This window comes from Artemia franciscana, chromosome 14 (genome assembly GCF_032884065.1).
Source record: "Artemia franciscana chromosome 14, ASM3288406v1, whole genome shotgun sequence".
Classification (NCBI taxonomy): Eukaryota; Metazoa; Arthropoda; class Branchiopoda; order Anostraca; family Artemiidae; genus Artemia; species Artemia franciscana.
This window is the reverse complement of record NC_088876.1, coordinates 35932237-35950551: the sequence shown is the minus strand read 5'-3', so window position 1 is coordinate 35950551 and position 18315 is coordinate 35932237. Positions and strand designations below refer to the sequence as shown.

At 31.8% G+C, this 18315-nt stretch overlaps 1 protein-coding gene across 1 annotated transcript in view; it reads left to right on the top strand.

The window, feature by feature from the left end:
* Positions 1 to 18315, top strand: part of LOC136035786 (voltage-dependent calcium channel type A subunit alpha-1-like) — a 192280-nt gene that overhangs the window by 8121 nt on the left and 165844 nt on the right. Inside the window, exons 4-5 of the mRNA XM_065717760.1 lie at positions 12179 to 12304; positions 16120 to 16309. Of these exons, the coding sequence (XP_065573832.1) occupies positions 12179 to 12304; positions 16120 to 16309 (316 nt within the window). The remainder of the gene's footprint in view (positions 1 to 12178; positions 12305 to 16119; positions 16310 to 18315) is intronic.

Genomic DNA, 18315 nt, shown 5'->3' with positions numbered 1-18315 from the left:
TCACCAGGAAGAGCATACTACTAATCGAATTGATCTTCATCTTCCCCTGACATATCTTCCAGGTTGTAAGTATCATCAGGGTAAAGGACGGAATTTACCAGCTTATACAAATGAAATTGGGCAAGAGCATAGTTTCTTCCTAATTGCAAAGTTGTTCCGCTATTTTTCGTGCAATGGATATAGATTCGTGCTTTGCAGCCGTGGAAAAGGCACAATTATCGAGGAACCTAGTCAATTGTACTGATTATATCAATGCGAAATTTAGTAATCTAATTTCAGAATGCTTAGTTTTTACTACAGATAGTGGCAAGCTTAAGCTGAATCTGTTTGGATAGTTCCTCAGCACAGATCTTCGTACACGATCCTAACATGATCCTAGTAAGAATCTGTCCTCAGCACAGGTCCTATTTAGCCTTTTTGGACCATCAGAAATTAGTAGACAGTTACGTAGAGAAGGGCTACAGAACAGTCTAGTATATCAACCTTTCAGACACCCTAACTACCTAAAACTGTTGTTCTACCTACCCACCTAGCACTAGATTTGCATAGTGCCTCTTCCTCTTCTTTTTCATGATGCAGGAGGTCTAAGACCACAAAAACAGGTTCTTCCTCCTCTTTATTACACTGACTACGGAGCAGGCAATTAGTAGATAGCTGCGTAAAAACAGTGGCTATCGAATAGTCCAGCATATCAACCTCTAAACACGTTCATTTGCTTAAGAAGATCCCCTTTCTGAAGGACGATTTCACCAGAAATCACGATTTTTGGGGCCCTTAATTCCCTTGGTTTTCACACTATCAATGCAAATGACGAATTATTTGAACTGTCAGAACTTCCTCTCTGCCAAACAATCTCTAAAACACATCACTACTGCATCAATTACAAAAATAAATGCTAATCTAATGGGAAAATTTGTGAACGCAAGAAGTACTTAGCATGATTAACTCACTCAAATGTCAACCCCCCAAAACTCGGTAAAATGCCTGGAATGTAGCTCTTTACAGCAACTTCTTTTCAGATAAACGCTCAAAGATCTCTCTCTTTGATGCTTAAGAACTTCACTATTTGCAACTAAAGAAAGGAGTCAAGAATTAAAAAGGGAGACACATCTTTGTATCCACATACATGTTTAAAAGGAGACACAAATCCGTTAAAAGGAGACAAAAAATCCATGTGAAAAAGGAGAAAAAAAATCCATGTGAAAAAGGAGACAAAAAATCCATGTTTACGCAAAAAAAAACTCAGTAAAACACATGGAATGGAGCTCCTTACAGCAATTTCCTCTAAAAAAAACGCTAAAATATCGCTCTATAATGCTTAAGGACCTCACTATTTGTAACTAAAGAAAGGAGCCAAGAATTAAAAAAGGAGACATACCCTTGTGTCCACATCCATGTTTGAAAGGAGATACAAATCCATAAAAAGGAGACAAAAAAATCCAAGTTTACATAAAAACTCAGTAAAATACTTAGAATGGAGCTCTTTACTGCAACTTCCTCTCAAATAAACGCTCTAACATCTCTCTATGATGCTTAAGAAACTAACAATTTGTAACTAAAGAAAGGAGCCGAGACTAAAAAAGGAGACACATCCTTGTGTCCGCATCCATGTTTAAAAGGAAACAAAAAATCCATGTTTATGTAAAAAAAAAAAAACTCAGTAAAATGCGTTGAAAGGAGCTCCTTACAGCAATTTCCTCTCAAATAAACGCTAAAGCATCTCTATGATGCTAAAGAAACACACTATTTGTAACTAAAGAAAGGAGCCAAGAATTGAAAAAGGAGGCACATCCATGTTTAAAAGGAAACACAAATCAATTAAAAGGAGACAAAAATTCCATGTAAAAAAGGAGACAAAAATTCCATGTTTACGTAAAAAACTCAGTAAAATACATTGAATGGAGCTCTTTACAGCAATTTCCTCTAAAATAAACGCTAAAGCATCTCTATGATGCTAAAGAAACACACTATTTGTAACTAAAGAAAGGAGCCAAGAATTGAAAAAGGAGTCACATCTTTGTGTTCATATCCATGTTTAAAAGGAAACACTAATCCATTAAAAGGAGACAAAAATTTTATGTAAAAAAAGGAGACAAAAATTCAATGTTTACGTAAAAAACTCAGTAAAATACGTTGAATGGAGCTCTTTACAGCAATTTCCTCTAAAATAAACGCTAAAGCATCTCTATGATGCTAAAGAAACACACTATTTGTAACTAAAGAAAGGAGCCAAGAATTCAAAAAGGAGGCACATCTTTGTGTCCACATCCATGTTTAAAAGGAAACACAAATCCATTAAAAGGAGACAAAAATTCCATGTAAAAAAGAGACAAAAATTCCATGTTTACGTAAAAAACTCAGTAAAATACGTTTAATGGAGCTCTTTACAGCAATTTCCTCCAAAATAAACGCTAAAATATCTCTCTATGATGCTAAAGAAACTCACTATTTGTAACTAAAGAAAGGAGCCATGAATTGAAAAAGGAGACGCATCTTTGTGTTCATATCCTTGTTTAAAAGGAAACACAAATCCATTAAAAGGAGACAAAAATTCTATGTAAAAAAGGAGACAAAAATTTGATGTTTACGTAAAAAAACTCAGTAAAATACGGTGAATGGAGCTCTTTACAGCAATTTCCTCTCAAATAAACGCTAAAGCATCTCTATGATGCTAAAGAAACACACTATTTGTAACTAAAGAAAGGAGCCAATAATTGAAAAAGGAGGCACATCTTTATGTCCACATCCATGTTTAAAAGGAAACACAAATCCATTAAAAGGAGACAAAAATTCCATGTAAAAAAGGAGACAAAAATTCCATGTTTACGTAAAAAACTCAGTAAAATACGTTGAATGGAGCTCTTTACAGCAATTTCCTCTAAAATTAACGCTAAAATATCTCTCTATGATGCTAAAGAAACTCACTATTTGTAATTAAAGAAAGGAGCCATGAATTGAAAAAGGAGACACATCTTTGTGTTCATATCCATGTTTAAAAGGAAACACAAATCTATTAAAAGGAGACAAAAATTCTATGTAAAAAAGGGGAGACAAAAATTCAATGTTTACGTAAAAAACTCAGTAAAATACGTTGAATGGAGCATTTTACAGCAATTTCCTCTAAAATAAACGCTAAAGCATCTCTATGATGCTAAAGAAACACACTATTTGGAACTAAAGAAAGGAGCCAAGAATTCAAAAAGGAGGCATATCTTTGTGTCCACATCCATGTTTAAAAGGAAACACAAATCCATTAAAAGGAGACAAAAATTCCATGTAAAAAAGAGACAAAAATTCCATGTTTACGTAAAAAACTCAGTAAAATACGTTGAATGGAGCTCTTTACAGCAATTTCCTAAAGAAACTCACTATTTGTAACTAAAAAAAGGAGCCATGAATTGAAAAAGGAGACACATCTTTGTGTCCACATCCATGTTTAAAAGGAAACACAAATCCATTAAAAGGAGACAAACATTCCATGTAAAAAAGGAGACAAAAATCCCATGTTTACGTAAAAAACTCAGTAAAATACGTTAAATGGAGCTCTTTACAGCAATTTCCTAAAGAAACTCACTATTTGTAACTAAAAAAAGGAGCCATGAATTGAAAAAGAAGACACATCTCTGTGTCCACATCCATGTTTAAAAGGAAACACAAATCCATTAAAAGGAGACAAACATTCCATGTAAAAAAGGAGACAAAAATCCCATGTTTACGTAAAAAACTCAGTAAAATACGTTGAATGGAGCTCTTTACAGCAATTTCCTCTAAAATAAACACTAAAATGTCTCTCTATTATGCTAAAGAAACTCACTATTTTTAACTAAAGAAAGGAGCCAAGAATTGAAAAAGGAGACACATCTTTGTGTCCATATCCATGTTTAAAAGAAAACACAAATCCATTAAAAGGAGACAAAAATTCCATGTAAAAAAGGAGACAAAAATTCCATGTTTACGTAAAACACTCAGTAAAATACGTTGAATGGAGCTCTTTACAGCAATTTCCTCTAAAATTAACGCTAAAATATCTCTCTATGATGCTAAAGAAACTCACTATTTGTAATTAAAGAAAGGAGCCATGAATTGAAAAAGGAGACACATCTTTGTGTTCATATCCATGTTTAAAAGGAAACACAAATCTATTAAAAGGAGACAAAAATTCTATGTAAAAAAGAGGAGACAAAAATTCAATGTTTACGTAAAAAACTCAGTAAAATACGTTGAATGGAGCTCTTTACAGCAATTTCCTCTCAAATAAACACTAAAGCATCTCTATGATGCTAAAGAAGCACACTATTTGTAACTAAAGAAAGGAGCCAATAATTGAAAAAGGAGGCACATCTTTGTGTCCACATCCATGTTTAAAAGGAAACACAAATCCAGTAAAAGGAGACAAAAATTCCATGTAAAAAAGGAGACAAAAATTCCATGTTTACGTAAAAAAACTCAGTAAATACGTTGAATGGAGCTCTTTACAGCAATTTCCTCTAAAATTAACGCTAAAATATCTCTCTATGATGCTAAAGAAACTCACTATTTGTAATTAAAGAAAGGAGCCATGAATTGAAAAAGGAGACATCTTTGTGTTCATATCCATGTTTAAAAGGAAACACAAATCCATTAAAAGGAGACAAAAATTCTATGTAAAAAAGGGGAGACAAAAATTCAATGTTTACGTAAAAAACTCAGAAAAATACGTTGAATGGAGCTCTTTACAGCAATTTCCTCTAAAATAAACGTTAAAATATCTCTCTATGATGTTAAAGAAACTCACTATTTGTAACTAAAAAAAGGAGCCATGAATTGAAAAAGGAGACACATCTTTTTGTCCACATACATGTTTAAAAGGAAACACAAATCCATTAAAAGGAGACAAACATTCAATGTAAAAAAGGAGACAAAAATTCCATGTTTACGTAAAAAACTCAGTAAAATACGTTGAATGGAGCTCTTTACAGCAATTTCCTCTAAAATAAACACTAAAATGTCTCTCTATGATGCTAAAGAAACTCACTATTTTTAACTAAAGAAAGGAGCCAAGAATTGAAAAAGGAGACACATCTTTGTGTCCATATCCATGTTTAAAAGAAAACACAAATCCATTAAAAGGAGACAAAAATTCTATTTAAAAAAGGAGACAAAAATTCCATGTTTACGTAAAAAACTCAATAAAATACGTTGAATGGAGCTCTTTACAGTAATTTTCTCTAAAATAAACGCTAAAATATCTCTCTATGATGCTAAAGAATTTCACTATTTGTAACTAAAGAAAGGAGCCATGAATTGAAAAAGGAGACACATCTTTGTGTTCATATCCATGTTTAAAAGGAAACACAAATCCATTAAAAGGAGACAAAAATTCCATGTAAAAAAGGAGACAAAAATTCCATGTTTACGTAAAAATCTCAGTAAAATACGTTGAATGGAACTCTTTACAGCAATTTCCTCTAAAATAAACGCTAAAATTTCTCTCTATAATGCTAAAGAAACTCACTATTTTTAACTAAAAAAATTAGACAAGAATTGAAAAAAGAGACACGTCTATGTGTTCATATCCATGTTTAAAAGGAAACACAAATCCATTAAAAAGAGACAAAAATTCCATGTAAAAAAGGAAACAAAACTTCTATGTTTACATAAAAACCTCAGTAAAATACGTTGATTGGAGCTCTTTACAGTAATTTTCTCTAAAATAAACGCTAAAATATCTCTCTATGATGTTAAAGAAACTCACTATTTGTAACTAAAAAAAGGAGCCATGAATTGAAAAAGGAGACACATCTTTGTGTCCACATCCATGTTTAAAAGGAAACACAAATCCATTAAAAAGAGACAAACATTCAATGTAAAAAAGGAGACAAAAATTCGATGTTTACGTAAAAAAACTCCGTAATATACGTTGAATGGAGCTCTTTACAGCGATTTCCTCTAAAATTAACGCTAAAATATCTCTCTATGATGCTAAAGAAACTCACTATTTGTAATTAAAGAAAGGAGCCATGAATTGAAAAAGGAGACACATCTTTGTGTTCATATCCATGTTTAAAAGGAAACACAAGTCCATTAAAAGGAGACAAAAATTCTATGTAAAAAAGGGGAGACAAAAATTCAATGTTTACGTAAAAAACGCAGTAAAATACGTTGAATGGAGCTCTTTACAGCAATTTCCTCTAAAATAAACGTTAAAATATCTCTCTATGATGTTAAAGAAACTCACTATTTGTAACTAAAAAAAGGAACCATGAATTGAAAAAGGAGACACATCTTTGTGTCCACATCCATGTTTAAAAGGAAACACAAATCCATTAAAAGGAGACAAACATTCCATGTAAAAAAGGAGACAAAAATTCCATGTTTACGTAAAAAACGTAAAATACGTTGAATGGAGCTCTTTACAGCAATTTCCTCTAAAATAAACACTAAAATGTCTCTCTATGATGCTAAAGAAACTCACTATTTTTAACTAAAGAAAGGAGCCAAGAATTGAAAAAGGAGACACATCTTTGTGTCCATATCCATGTTTAAAAGAAAACAAAAATCCATTAAAAGGAGACAAAAATTCCATGTAAAAAAGGAGACAAAAATTCCATGTTTACGTAAAAGACTCAGTAAAATACATTGAATGGAGCTCTTTACAGCAATTTCCTCTAAAATTAACGCTAAAATATCTCTCTATGATGCTAAAGAAACTCACTATTTGTAATTAAAGAAAGGAGCCATGAATTGAAAAAGGAGACACATCTTTGTGTTCATATCCATGTTTAAAAGGAAACACAAATCTGTTAAAAGGAGACAAAAATTCAATGTAAAAAAGGGGAGACAAAAATTCAATGTTTACGTAAAAAACTCAGTAAAATACGTTGAATGGAGCTCTTTACAGCAATTTCCTCTCAAATAAACGCTAAAGCATCTCTATGATGCTAAAGAAACACACTATTTGTAACTAAAGAAAGGAGCCAATAATTGAAAAAGGAGGCACATCTTTGTGTCCACATCCATGTTTAAAAGGAAACACAAATCCATTAAAAGGAGACAAAAATTCCATGTAAAAAAGGAGACAAAAATTCCATGTTTACGTAAAATACTCAGTAAAATACGTTGAATGGAGCTCTTTACAGCAATTTCCTCTAAAATTAACGCTAAAATATCTCTCTATGATGCTAAAGAAACTCACTATTTGTAATTAAAGAAAGGAGCCATGAATTGAAAAAGGAGACACATCTTTGTGTTCATATCCATGTTTAAAAGGAAACACAAATCCATTAAAAGGAGACAAAAATTCTATGTAAAAAAGGGGAGACAAAAATTCAATGTTTACGTAAAAAACTCAGTAAAATACGTTGAATGGAGCTCTTTACAGCAATTTCCTCTAAAATAAACGTTAAAATATCTCTCTATGATGTTAAAGAAACTCACTATTTGTAACTAAAAAAAGGAGCCATGAATTGAAAAAGGAGACACATCTTTGTGTCCACATCCATGTTTAAAAGGAAACACAAATCCATTAAAAAAAGACAAACATTCAATGTAAAAAAGGAGACAAAAATTCCATGTTTACGTAAAAAACTCAGTAAAATACGTTGAATGGAGCTCTTTACAGTAATTTTCTCCAAAATAAACACTAAAATGTCTCTCTATGATGCTAAAGAAACTCACTATTTGTAACTAAAGAAAGGAGCCATGAATTGAAAAAGGAGACACATCTTTGTGTTCATATCCATGTTTAAAAGGAAACACAAATCCATTAAAAGGAGACAAAAATTCCATGTAAAAAAGGAGACAAAAATTCCATCTTTACGTAAAAATCTCAGTAAAATACGTTGAATGGAGCTCTTTACAGCAATTTCCTCTAAAATAAATGCTAAAATTTCTCTCTATAATGCTAAAGAAACTCACTATTTTTAACTAAAGAAATTAGACAAGAATTGAAAAAAGAGACACGTCTATGTGTTCATATCCATGTTTAAAAGGAAACACAAATCCATTAAAAGGAGACAAAAATTTTATGTAAAAAAAGGAGACAAAAATTCAATGTTTACGTAAAAAACTCAGTAAAATACGTTGAATGGAGCTCTTTACAGCAATTTCCTCTAAAATAAACGCTAAAGCATCTCTATGATGCTAAAGAAACACACTATTTGTAACTAAAGAAAGGAGCCAAGAATTCAAAAAGGAGGCACATCTTTGTGTCCACATCCATGTTTAAAAGGAAACACAAATCCATTAAAAGGAGACAAAAATTCCATGTAAAAAAGAGACAAAAATTCCATGTTTACGTAAAAAACTCAGTAAAATACGTTTAATGGAGCTCTTTACAGCAATTTCCTCAAAAATAAACGCTAAAATATCTCTCTATGATGCTAAAGAAACTCACTATTTGTAACTAAAGAAAGGAGCCATGAATTGAAAAAGGAGACGCATCTTTGTGTTCATATCCTTGTTTAAAAGGAAACACAAATCCATTAAAAGGAGACAAAAATTCTATGTAAAAAAGGAGACAAAAATTTGATGTTTACGTAAAAAAACTCAGTAAAATACGGTGAATGGAGCTCTTTACAGCAATTTCCTCTCAAATAAACGCTAAAGCATCTCTATGATGCTAAAGAAACACACTATTTGTAACTAAAGAAAGGAGCCAATAATTGAAAAAGGAGGCACATCTTTTTGTCCACATCCATGTTTAAAAGGAAACACAAATCCATTAAAAGGAGACAAAAATTCCATGTAAAAAAGGAGACAAAAATTCCATGTTTACGTAAAAAACTCAGTAAAATACGTTGAATGGAGCTCTTTACAGCAATTTCCTCTAAAATTAACGCTAAAATATCTCTCTATGATGCTAAAGAAACTCACTATTTGTAATTAAAGAAAGGAGCCATGAATTGAAAAAGGAGACACATCTTTGTGTTCATATCCATGTTTAAAAGGAAACACAAATCCATTAAAAGGAGACAAACATTCCATGTAAAAAAGGAGACAAAAATCCCATGTTTACGTAAAAAACTCAGTAAAATACGTTAAATGGAGCTCTTTACAGCAATTTCCTAAAGAAACTCACTATTTGTAACTAAAAAAAGGAGCCATGAATTGAAAAAGGAGACACATCTTTGTGTCCACATCCATGTTTAAAAGGAAACACAAATCCATTAAAAGGAGACAAACATTCCATGTAAAAAAGGAGACAAAAATCCCATGTTTACGTAAAAAACTCAGTAAAATACGTTGAATGGAGCTCTTTACAGCAATTTACTCTAAAATAAACACTAAAATGTCTCTCTATGATGCTAAAGAAACTCACTATTTTTAACTAAAGAAAGGAGCCAAGAATTGAAAAAGGAGACACATCTTTGTGTCCATATCCATGTTTAAAAGAAAACACAAATCCATTAAAAGGAGACAAAAATTCCATGTAAAAAAGGAGACAAAAATTCAATGTTTACGTAAAACACTCAGTAAAATACGTTGAATGGAGCTCTTTACAGCAATTTCCTCTAAAATTAACGCTAAAATATCTCTCTATGATGCTAAAGAAACTCACTATTTGTAATTAAAGAAAGGAGCCATGAATTGAAAAAGGAGACACATCTTTGTGTTCATATCCATGTTTAAAAGGAAACACAAATCCATTAAAAGGAGACAAAAATTCTATGTAAAAAAGGGGAGACAAAAATTCAATGTTTACGTAAAAACTCAGAAAAATACGTTGAATGGAGCTCTTTACAGCAATTTCCTCTAAAATAAACGTTAAAATATCTCTCTATGATGTTAAAGAAACTCACTATTTGTAACTAAAAAAAGGAGCCATGAATTGAAAAAGGAGACACATCTTTTTGTCCACATCCATGTTTAAAAGGAAACACAAATCCATTAAAAGGAGACAAACATTCAATGTAAAAAAGGAGACAAAAATTCCATGTTTACGTAAAAAACTCAGTAAAATACGTTGAATGGAGCTCTTTACAGTAATTTTCTCTAAAATAAACGCTAAAATATCTCTCTATGATGCTAAAGAATTTCACTATTTGTAACTAAAGAAAGGAGCCATGAATTGAAAAAGGAGACACATCTTTGTGTTCATATCCATGTTTAAAAGGAAACACAAATCCATTAAAAGGAGACAAAAATTCCATGTAAAAAAGGAGACAAAAATTCCATGTTTACGTAAAAATCTCAGTAAAATACGTTGAATGGAGCTCTTTACAGCAATTTCCTCTGAAATAAACGCTAAAATTTCTCTCTATAATGCTAAAGAAACTCACTATTTTTAACTAAAAAAATTAGACAAGAATTGAAAAAAGAGACACGTCTATGTGTTCATATCCATGTTTAAAAGGAAACACAAATCCATTAAAAAGAGACAAAAATTCCATGTAAAAAAGGAGACAAAACTTCTATGTTTACATAAAAACCTCAGTAAAATACGTTGAATGGAGCTCTTTACAGTAATTTTCTCTAAAATAAACGCTAAAATATCTCTCTATGATGTTAAAGAAACTCACTATTTGTAACTAAAAAAAGGAGCCATGAATTGAAAAAGGAGACACATCTTTGTGTCCACATCCATGTTTAAAAGGAAACACAAATCCATTAAAAAGAGACAAGCATTCAATGTAAAAAAGGAGACAAAAATTCCATGTTTACGTAAAAAACGTAAAATACGTTGAATGGAGCTCTTTACAGCAATTTCCTCTAAAATAAACACTAAAATATCTCTCTATGATGCTAAAGAAACTCACTATTTTTAACTAAAGAAAGGAGCCAAGAATTGAAAAAGGAGACACATCTTTGTGTCCATATCCATGTTTAAAAGAAAACAAAAATCCATTAAAAGGAGACAAAAATTCCATGTAAAAAAGGAGACAAAAATTCCATGTTTACGTAAAAGACTCAGTAAAATACATTGAATGGAGCTCTTTACAGCAATTTCCTCTAAAATTAACGCTAAAATATCTCTCTATGATGCTAAAGAAACTCACTATTTGTAATTAAAGAAAGGAGCCATGAATTGAAAAAGGAGACACATCTTTGTGTTCATATCCATGTTTAAAAGGAAACACAAATCTATTAAAAGGAGACAAAAATTCAATGTAAAAAAGGGGAGACAAAAATTCAATGTTTACGTAAAAAACTCAGTAAAATACGTTGAATGGAGCTCTTTACAGCAATTTCCTCTCAAATAAACGCTAAAGCATCTCTATGATGCTAAAGAAACACACTATTTGTAACTAAAGAAAGGAGCCAATAATTTAAAAAGGAGACATATCTTTGTGTCCACATCCATGTTTAAAAGGAAACACAAATCTATTAAAAGGAGACAAAAATTCCATGTTTACGTAAAAAGCTCAGTAAAATACGAGGAATAGAGCTATTTACAGCAATTTCCTCTCAAATAAATGCTCAAACATTTCTCTATGATGCTTAAGAAACTCACTATTTGTAACTAAAGAAAGGAGCCGAGAATAAAAAAGGAGACACTTCCTCATGTCCACATCCATGTTTAAAAGGAGACACAAATCTATTAAAGGGTGATAAAAAAATCCATGTTAAAAGGAGAAAAAATCCATATTTAAAAGGAAAAACAACCATGTTTCCAATGTGAAAATATGGATTTCGTTGTTGGTCAAGATTGGGGACTCTAATTCTCCTTAATTGTGTTTTCAACTATGGCTATTCCAAGAGTGGAATTGTGACTCTGATTTAACACCATTTTGGGGGTTTCAGGCTATTTTCAGAAATGTCGAGCTCCTTTAAAATTGTTTTTACAACAAACTCCGAGCAATCCAAATAGTAGTTATTATTCCTGGATAAGTGCCAAATGACAATTCTTCCTCACTTGGCGGTTATTTCAAAATATCTCTTCAGTTTTTTGGTTACTATGTTTGCTTGGTCGCCCTGAGGGGGCAATAATGCTAGTTAATAAAGAAGGTTGGCCCCTACATTGTATACCAAAATGGTGCAATTCTGGTTTGTTTAGTGCAATGTTTTAATTTTTTGTCAGAATTACTGTTATAATCAAGTCTACTACTCGAATTATCAATCATTTTGAACTGAAAATAATGGATATCAATCATTTTAAACTGAAACTCGAATAATTTGAACTGAAACCATAAAAATTAATTTTTATGGCTTGGTATATCTTTTAAATTTGCTGCTTATATTTTTCTCTTGTTTGTTTAAGGAAAAATGGCAAAACAATGAGTAAGGAACAGGAAGCCAAATCAAAAGATTATGATGATGACGACACAACGGGCCCAAAACCAATGCTACCTTATTCTTCTATGTTTATATTGTCCCCAACAAATCCGTAAGTAGATCCTATGTAATTACAATAAATTGAACCATGTATTTTTAACAGTTCTTGACAGATGTTTTTGATTCATACAAGAGAAATTCGTCCAAAATTAGCCAAGTCAGTTCCGATTCTTTGAAAGTTGTATTCCAATCAATAACTACCTTCAACATGACTGTACATGATTAATGTGAGCATTATAAAGAATAATGCTGAGTAATATCTATATATATAAAAATAAGTTGTCTGTGTGTGTGTGTGTCGAGTGACGTCATGTTTGTGTGTCGACTGACGTCATGAAGTTAGTTGTCGTCATGTTTGTTATGACGATGACGTCATTAAAGGTATTTAAGACATTCGTTCACGGAAAAATGTTTAATTGTAAAATGATTGAAGAACCTACAATGGCAACAGCCGAGGAAGCTCAAAGAGTCTATGCCAAAAAACTTGCTGCTGATAGAGAAAGTAAGAAAAGAAAGCGTGTCGATGAATCACAAGAACAGCAAGAAAACAGGCTTGCGGCTGATAGAGAAAGTAAGAAAAGAAAGTGTGCCGAGGAATCACAAGAACAGCAAGAAAACAGGCTTGCGGCTAAAGAACGCGAAACCGCGCAGTTAGATGAAAATCCACCTGGACAGCGAGAGTCAAAACATATCAAAACTGAAAATGATAGCGATGATGATTGGGTTTGGGATTTTGACTTGGATAAGGTCATCAATGCCTACCAGATTTAAGTTAAAAAAAAACAAAAGGTTCGGTTTAAAAACAAAGGTTAAAAACTTGCTTTTTTAAGTTAATTAATCAGTAGAAATGAATAGAAGTATCACAATTTATTTTAACGAATAGTAAAAAGAGAACTAGAGGGATGAAGCCATGCACCAAATAAAACACAAACAATCAAAATTGTACCAAAAATAAATTGCTTGCTCTGGAATGTTACATCTTCAATTTCTCACTGATTAATTTATTTGTTTGTCTTATATCCGATTAAAATAATCAACCAATTGTAATTTAAACAAAAAAGTTTATTATGTGAACTTAATCTTGTTTATTATATTTGATACTCATATCTATACAGCAGCTCTATATGTAATTCTGAATTAAATTTTTCAAAATAACTAGCCCTCTTATGCTTAGACTAAGAATATTCCGAAGTATATTCTTAAGTTTTAGAAAATAATTATTTCATTTCTATCCTATATTTGCCTGTGCTTCGCCACGCTTTTTTTTTGCCGAATTCTGTTTTTCATAATTTCAATGAATTCTGTTCTTCAGAATTTTACTTTTACTGGTTCCTGTTTTGTTCTCGATAAAATCTCTTCATTAGGTATATTTGACAGATCTAAACCTTAGTCTCCAAAATCTTAGATCCGGAAGCCTCATTGTCCTTAAACACCGATTCCTCTTTTGGGTCATGTAAACTCTGATAGGATCAGCTTTGAACAATTGGGTGAAAAGTGGCAAATTCACTATAGTATCAAATCCAGAAACCTTCGTCGGACTGGTTATGTAGTGCGATGTCCAAATGACGCACTAAACTATGCCCCATTCAACCATAACAAACAAAAAATTAGACTTCCAACGCAATATCTGTCTAATATCTATACGAAAATTTTTATAGATCACAGCCTTAGAGCTACAAACTGATAACCATTGCTATTATTACTGAAAACTCGTTGTCGCGTCAAACCGCTCGAGGCCGATAGAGCTACAAATACCCCTCCTCTGTCCAGATCAATTCGAAGCCTCCTTACTTAAGCCCTACTATGAAGTCCCAATTTCCTATAAATTCTTTCCCCTGATTTCTTTGAACTCTATTCAGGGGTAATATGCTTTTGTTTGCCAGTGGTGAATTGCCAAGAGTCCTAGCTTTGGCTATTTTTTTATCCTTCATATTCTAAATGTTGTTTTATTATCTTTTTTCATTATAGCCCTAGAAAATAAATAGAACCTTATTTTTTTGCACAACTTAATGTACAGTCATGCAACCGACTACCTAACTCTGCCCAGATATTGCACCTGAAAAAATTGACATCCTTAGGATTTAAATCTATAAAAGCAGTGTATTTCTAGATTGCTCAAAAATGATATGAAGGCTCAAGATATACCTTGGGCTTTAACTTCCAGATATACCTTGAGCTTTTACTTATTAATATACCTTGAGCTTTAACTTCTAGATTTATCTTGGGCTTTAACTTCTAGATATGTCTTGTGCTTTAACTTTTAGATAAACCTTGGGTTTTAACTTTAAGATATACCTTGGGTTTAGACTTCTAGAAATACCTTGGGCTCTGACTTTTAGATATACCTTGGGCTTTAACTTCCAGATATACCATGGGATTTAACTTCTAGATACACCTTGGTCTTTGGCTTCTAAACATACTCTAGGCTTTAACTTCTATTGATACCTTAGGCCTTGAACTCAAGGAATATGTACTGAAGAATGATTTTCTTTCACCTGGCACCCACTAAGAAGAGTTTCTACGCTCGATCATAGCTATTTTTAAAATAACTTCATTTCACTTGTTGATCTATCATCATGATGTAGTCTATATCACAGATGATGTAGTCTATCATCCATCCATCAATCCTAGGGCAGAACTAAGGTGGATTTTCTGTGAGCCACCTGAAGGCTACTGGAGATTCCAAATAAAAGGTTTTCAAAGATTAATGACTAATCATGTCCACAGGACTTAGAAGACACTTGGGCAACTGAGGTTGTTCTCATTATATGAGCTTTGGCCATTGAGAAGGCCTGGTGGAATTACAATGGGGATGATCAACAATTTCTGGCCTGACTCATAACGGAGAATGTCCACTGGACTTGTATGCAATATGGGGGACTGAATTTGCCTGGACTCAAAGGTGAACAAGTGATTTAAGCTTAATAAGATCACCTACTCAGAGTCTTAGGCGGACAACCGTGTTTTAGGATTGACGCATGACCGACAAGTCCCCTGGACTCGCCTGCGAATGTGGGGAGACCTATAGTCTTCTGAGTGTTTGGATAAATGGCACGAGTAAACGACACGGCACATATCATCTTTGCTGAGGATAATTACGACTCTTCCTCATAGATCACTTTATTATATGACCTCACTGATCACTCATCAATCGTTATCTCAAGGAGAAATGTTAACATTAAAGAACTCCATCTACTGTATTGGAAAACTTGACTACGTAACACTTTTTACTCCTTGTAGCTTTTCTTAACTAGTTCTTAATAGAAGTTCTTAAAAGTAGTTCTTAAAGCAGTTTTATTACTGTAGAGAGAGCTGGGTACCTGAAAATCATATTGAACTAACTAGAAAAAATTCCCTTAAACTTTTGCTCAAAAATATTTTAACTTCGGCAACAGAAAGATTTTAGATTTTTCTTCTCGAAAATTTTGATCCTTAGTCTCTTTAACCACGGACACCATTGCTTAACATGTCCATTGTATTAAATTGTGTTAAGCTTGAAATAGTAGCCTATTTGCTACTTTGGATTTTTTTTTTCTGTAGCTGCTTACGTCATTTGTTTTTTCCCCTATATTTACATGTCCATTATAACTAAAATTTATTGAACTAGATTAATTTTTTTACTGTATAATTACCATAAAACGCAGAATTATTGCAACATCCAACATCAGTAAGATGATTTCCCCCCCCCCACCTCCACCTAACTCCGCATTGAACTCCCGTCAAAGGGTAGAGAATGACGCAGGCCATTTTTCAGCTTGGTGATATTTTTTTCAAGAAAAGCAGAATTAGTTAATTGAAGATAGTATAAATCTTGCCCTTAGATAAACTGATGTTCCACTTTAAGTAATTTGTTGTTTCACCTTTTAGGATACGTAGGGCTGCTCATTGGGTGGTCAACTTGCCCTATTTTGATTTTTTCATTATGCTTGTCATCAGCATGAGCAGCATAGCGCTTGCTGCTGAAGATCCAGTGGAAGAAGGATCAGAAAGGAATGAAATACTGAATTATTTTGATTACGCTTTCACAGGAGTATTTACTGTTGAAATGGTTCTAAAAGTAAGTTACATCCTTCATTTCCTATTTGAAAATATTTTATTTTGCGATTTAAAAATTGTGCTGGATTGATAAAGATTATAATTTTTTAGTTTCATCTTTTTAAATCAAGTTTTTACAAATTTTCAATGCATATGATTAATTAAATCTCTTGTAATTAGATTTTGCCGTGTCAGCAGGTTCTTATTGGGGCCAGATATTCACTCCAACACTAGACATTGAACTTACTCAAGTTGAAACTTAGAGGTGCTTGTTGGCAGAGATATTCCGTTTTCAAGATCCTAAACTTTAGATAAAACTTATTAAATGCATTTTTTGAAATTTTATTTAAACCACCACAAAACCACAAATCAATTGGAACCACTCATTTGTCATGACTGGGCTTTTAGTGTTTATTTTTTGTTCTTGCGTTTTACTACTTTAAATAAGATCAGCTAGGGATCAATTAATCACGTTTCTTTATTTTTGTATGCAACACTTTTTCTATTGCGTATATAATATTATATATTATATATTATATATAATATTATATGATAAAGCTTTTTCAATTATAACTATGCTTTTAATGACATTGGTTTCATTAAATTATTACTATCAGTTAATCATTACTATCAGTTTTCAACCAGCCTACTTGAATATGGCGATCAGCTTTAAACACATGTTATAGGTCTATTAACGTATCTTTTAAGAGTAATGTTGAAATTTCCGTCTTGGAATGAAAAATATAAATAACTTTATTGTATCAGCTTCATAATTTTTGCTGATGATATTTGCATGAAAACCCTTAATATTATTTATTATAAGTAAGCACAGTTTTTCAGCTATTTTTAGTATTTGCTTATAATTTTCATTTTTTTTTCGTACTTTTGACTTCTCATTAGGACCAGTTAAGCAAAAGTGAAAAATAATTCACAAATATTATTATTAAGTTTGGAGACTCTAATAAAAGTATCATCTGAATAAAAATTTTGTCGTTGATTTTTACTATTTTTGTTTATTTCAATTCTAAGAGCCTTTCTATTCATCAACGAAGTCAAAATTTCAAAACTGAGAATCTATTTCAAGTTAATTTATCTATAATTCCATTTTATATTTTCATTATTTCATCCAAGGTAATAGATCAAAAAATAAATAAGTATTTTCTTGGCTCTCATGATAGGCTAACAAAACAAAATATGATTAGAAAAAAATATTTTTATTTATTTGTTAGATCACAATAGCAACAGTAGGTCTTAGAATTTGTTTTGAAAATACATTTTTCTCTAGGACTAGCTGGTATATAAATAGCTGGTTATTAGTTTTTGAATACAGAGAAGCTACTCCCAGTCGTAGGAGAAGAGGCAAATAAAAACAAAAACAAAAAACAACGAGCTTTGTCATCCTGTTGCACAACATAATAACAACAATAAAAGACAAATAAAAAGTGATTTATATGTACAAAATATAGTTTTACGCCCATAGTTTTTCAATTATTCCTCTGCTTCATTTTTTTTAGCAAAAGTAAATCATTTTTTAAATACATTTTTTTTAGCAAAAGTTTTTAATAAAAGTAAATTAGTTTCTTTTTTGTTTGTTTTTGTGTGCCAAAGACCAGGTGCAATACATAGATTCACAAAAAGTGCAACATTTTTTTTATAGAAATTTTACTTCTATAATTTACAGAAAATGTGGATTATGTTTTATTAATTACTTTTTAAGTTTTTGTCACTTCATTTTCTAAAATTAATTACTACACTTCTATGAAGCTTAGGAACTACAATCTTTCAACCGTTTCGTATCTTTTCTTTATTTCCACCTCGTTAGGTTCCCGTTGTCATACTTTTTAATTAGAAGTTTTTAATTTTTCAGTGTAATTACAAATTAACTGGCGAAAACCATTACAAAAACTTTTGCATTATAAGGGTTTTCAAGCAAAACTGCTGATCCACCGTTTCAATTAATAAATGTATCTTTTTTATAAACTGTAAGATACATTCATGAATGCTCATGCATCGATTGAGACTAATAGT